This window comes from Diadema antillarum, unplaced genomic scaffold (assembly GCF_040938485.1).
Source record: "Diadema antillarum isolate AM-2024a unplaced genomic scaffold, OU_Dant_1.0 seq00001273_RagTag, whole genome shotgun sequence".
Taxonomy (NCBI): Eukaryota; Metazoa; Echinodermata; class Echinoidea; order Diadematoida; family Diadematidae; genus Diadema; species Diadema antillarum.
The window spans coordinates 580,741-584,933 of record NW_027272054.1 but is presented as its reverse complement, the minus strand read 5'-3'; the positions used below and the strand labels follow the sequence as shown (position 1 = coordinate 584,933).

Genomic DNA, 4,193 nt, shown 5'->3' with positions numbered 1-4,193 from the left:
TGATGTGATCTGAAATTCATATAGAATGATCAGAGATACTTGATTATCCTTATGACCAAGTTTCATGTAATGGAACCAAATACTTTTGAAATTCTGATGACATTTCAAAGATTTAACCTCCAGGTTAAGATTTGTGTTAACGCCGCCGCCGCTGCGGAGAAGAGGCGCATGTGTCTCGCCTGCTTAGCAGAACAAGACAAAATTCAAGGAGGTACATTCTAAAAAATGAAGTGCTATTTTAGCACTTTCAAGGGCACGTACAGGGACTGCACTTTTAGTTAGCACTGGAGGTGCTAAAACAGCAATTGGCATGCTACAGTTAGCACCTCAAGTGCTAAAAATTCAGCATCAAAAGGGCAGGCCCTACAATACGTGCCCTTGAAAGTGCTAAAACAGCACTTCATTTTTTAGAGTGTATTAGGGAAAAAAACACACTTTATCCTGTTAGGATGAAGTGCGTTTTTTACGCGCCACATTCCTACTCTACACATTGTGATAGGGAATGTGGCGCTGGGCGCTGACTCCTTGGAAGTACACCTCTCTTGATGGAGCCCTTATGTCTCGCATAACCATGTTCATTTTGGGTTCCTTTTACTGGGCGCCCAGTAATCAGAGCCCGTCTTCCACCCACTGCAGTCTTTCTCCTGCTGACTGCAGTGGGGTGGATACCAATTTTTGTTGAGGTGAGCATCGCTTGCTGGCTGAAATGTCTAGCTTTCTTCGACAAGGAATCTCCGCTATACTTGCCAAATGTCGACAAGGCAGATACAAGAGCACTGTCTGTAGTGATTTGTTCAAACCGCTCAACGAACTTAGTGAGTGGAGTGTGGAAGGATTCCTCGTCCTCTTGAAGTTTGAAACGTAAGGTTTGAAACATATCCTCAAGCTTGATTGAAAGGCTCTTAGACTGCGTGTTCTTTCCTCTGTGAAGGAAATCATTATCAGGATCCCTCTGAAAAGAAAGAGAGTCAAGCCTTTCGATCTGAGGATCACGTGATGTAGAGGCAACCATCATCTCGTCAGCATCAGGAGGAAACTTGGCTTGCTCGGCAGGGTGAAGGTTAGCAAACCATTCATTGGGTACATCATCTCTACCTGAAAAAGAGGAACAAATAATGTCTTATAATCATGCATAATATCATTCTATTTCTATGCATGTTCTATTGCAGATATCAAGTTAAGGACATCTTGAATTGAAATTATCACTGTGATATCAAACTAGATGAATCTTCGACTGCGCGCGGTCGAAATGTAGGGCCTATGCCTCCGCTATTGCCAGACCAGATGTATATGGCCTAGTTTTCTATTTTCATTTTACCTTGAACTTTGATCTCGTGATCTCAAAGTCTAAGTCAGTCATTGTCACTTGAACATGCACACATGACCCAAATTTCATGACGAAAGACTCTCGTTTGATGCAGGTGAACCCGCAGAGAACAATGGATCGTAGCTATTCAAGCCAAGATACAAAACCCCTGTTAATTGACCCTGGTCTAATCTAAACAGCTAGCCATGACCACAGCAGGGGGGAACATGAGAGGAGGTGGTATTGTTTTGGTTCCTCATAATGTGTAGTGTACACATGTACTGTGCATGTCTGTCTGTGTGTGTGTGTGTGTGTGTGTGTGTGTAAAGAGGTACCACTACCTCCTTGCTGTGTCTGTATAGACATTCAGTGTTGGTGCGAAATGTGTGCAACAGACTGAGAGCTATATGGCTCGCTCCGATTGCAGTGACCGGAACTATTCTCCACTCTCTCTCTCTCTCTCTCTTTCCAGCACTTGATTAGCCCTGTATTTTCCTTATTTTGGGGTCAATTTTTTTCGTTCGAAATTTAAAACGGATGACCATTTAATTTCTTAAAAAGAATATACATAAAGCAACTGAATAAAAACATGAGGTAATTTAGTTCATTTTGAATGATCTGCTTCTTACGTAATATGACAGCTGTTGATGTCATTAAGCCATGGACTGACCCTGAGGCTTGCCAAGCGTGGATAAAATCTTATCTCACAAGGGAGAAGTGCTTGGAACTGACATCTCCAATTTTCAAACGAGAAAAGGGAAACATAGGGTTACTTACCCCACTTTGCTGTATCAAAAGTGGGGTTTGGGATCAAACGAGTGCAAAGCGTAATGTGAGGTTGATCTGTCAGAGTTTTGGAGTTAGAACAAGAACGGTCTATTTGTATGTATTTTATTGAATTCTGCAAACTTGACCTTTGACCTTTGACCTTGAGACCCCCAAATCTAATCAGATCATTGTCACTTGTATATAATATGCACACATGAGCCAGGTTTGAGGTTGATCCGTTGAAGGAATTTGGAGTTATCACGAGAACGGTCCATTTTTATGTATTTTATTGAATTCTGAGACCTTGAACTTTGACCTTGAGAACCCCAAAACTTATCCAGTCATTGTCACCCTGATATGTATCCTCGAGCCAAGTTTGAAGTTGATCCGTTGAATGGTTTTTGAGTTATCACAAGAACAAAAACAGGACAGACAGATGAAAGGATGGACGGACGACATGAAAACATAATGCCTCTGGCAACCACCTTTGGTGGGCGGAGGCATACAAATTATGATGTTATTTATTATTATCATTTTTATCATTATCAGCATTATTATTATTATCATTACTATTACTTTTATCATTGTTATCATCATCATCATTATCATTATTCTAATTATTATCATTATCATCATGATATACATACATTAGTATGCATTTTGCTGTTCAATAAGCAGTACTTATTATTTCTTTTAAAAACTGAGCCTTTGAGGGGTGTCTTTTATTCAAAATGATTGTTTTCCAAAATTATAATTACCTGTTGCGATTGTATACAAAAGTTTCCTGAGATGCGGCGTTGTAGTTGGCAGAAAGTTCGTGTTAGTCACATTGAACTTCTTCACCCCTGCATACTGATGCTTGCAGGGCCCACCACTCTCTCCCTTAGGACAGGTACGGGTCTGTAAGTTGGTGTTGACATGGTATACATCTTCTGAATGCGCACTGGGTACAGTGTAAGTTGAATCAGTTTCCTATGTAAGATAGCATTGATAATGACGGTAATGATAATAACAATAATGATAATAACAACAACAATAATACTAATAATAAAATAATAAATAAAACATTTATAATGCATACAGCTGTATTATTGATCTAGTGTAACAATTTTGAGGTGCAGAGGAATAGAGAAGTTGAAGGAGTCAAAAAAGATAAGAAATGGAGAAAGTGTAATATTAATACCAATAAAATCAAGATGATTTATTACCTTAATTTTTTATGATGTGAGACTTTGTGAAAATATGTTAATTGTTAATTGCAAACAAATCTCACACCTGATGCTTACAAACTGATTACTGTAAAATTCACGTTGATCACTTTGGTAATCAACTTTGTCTTCCAGAATCTGTTGAAACCGGGTTTCTAGTTCCAAGGAGCTGTTGGCATAAATGAGCTTCTTCAAGATGTCGAGGAGGTATGGACGATCCTGCTTGCGAATTTGGTTATGTGCATCCCATAACCATCTCCGGAGGGCCTGCATCAGGTGAAAAACGCACAGGATCAATGATGACTGGGGATAGACCGCATGTAGTCCTTGACGAAGAGCTTTGCAGTCATCGGTCATGACAACTTGCGGCCCCATTGCTCCTCTTCCAAAGAATGCCCTCTCTGGTAGGATAGATTGGAGGAGACTGAATCCTGCTTGGATCGTGGGCATTGATTCAGACGTCATTATGATCATTCCGAGTGGCAAGCCTCCAGCAGATGAGTGAGTTAATACTACAAAGATGCGGCTGTTGTGATGGTCACAGTTCCCACTTGAATCAAGGAAAATCATCTCGCCACTATTTTTGATGTTTTCATGTACCCTCTTCATAAGGGGGGTACAAATGGCAACCGAGGTGGTAAGCAAGACATACATACACACACACACACACACACACACTGCAGTTGTCTGAGTGGCATAGGGGTGCTACGGTGAACTCCTCTGATGAAAAAGTAATTTCTGTGCCTGACTTAAGCTGTAATTATTCACTTTTAAAAATCATTCCGCTTACTGTGAGTATAACTGCAAGCTACTTACAACAGACACAACGTAATTCAGCAATCAGGACGAGCATAATTCGCTATAAAATGCTGAGCGTTTAGCAGTTAGAATCGCAATACCCGATGATGATG

The 4,193-nt window shown here is 40.3% G+C and overlaps 1 protein-coding gene across 1 annotated transcript; it reads right to left on the bottom strand.

Moving 5' to 3' along the window:
* Positions 1-478: 478 nt before the first annotated feature.
* On the bottom strand, positions 479-3,936 carry LOC139745516 (uncharacterized). Its single transcript, XM_071655906.1, has 3 exons — positions 3,361-3,936; positions 2,833-3,046; positions 479-1,095 (listed from the first exon to the last, which is right to left on the bottom strand). Exons 1-3 carry the CDS (start codon positions 3,934-3,936, stop codon positions 479-481), a joined length of 1,407 nt encoding a protein of 468 aa, XP_071512007.1.
* Positions 3,937-4,193: the final 257 nt, after the last annotated feature.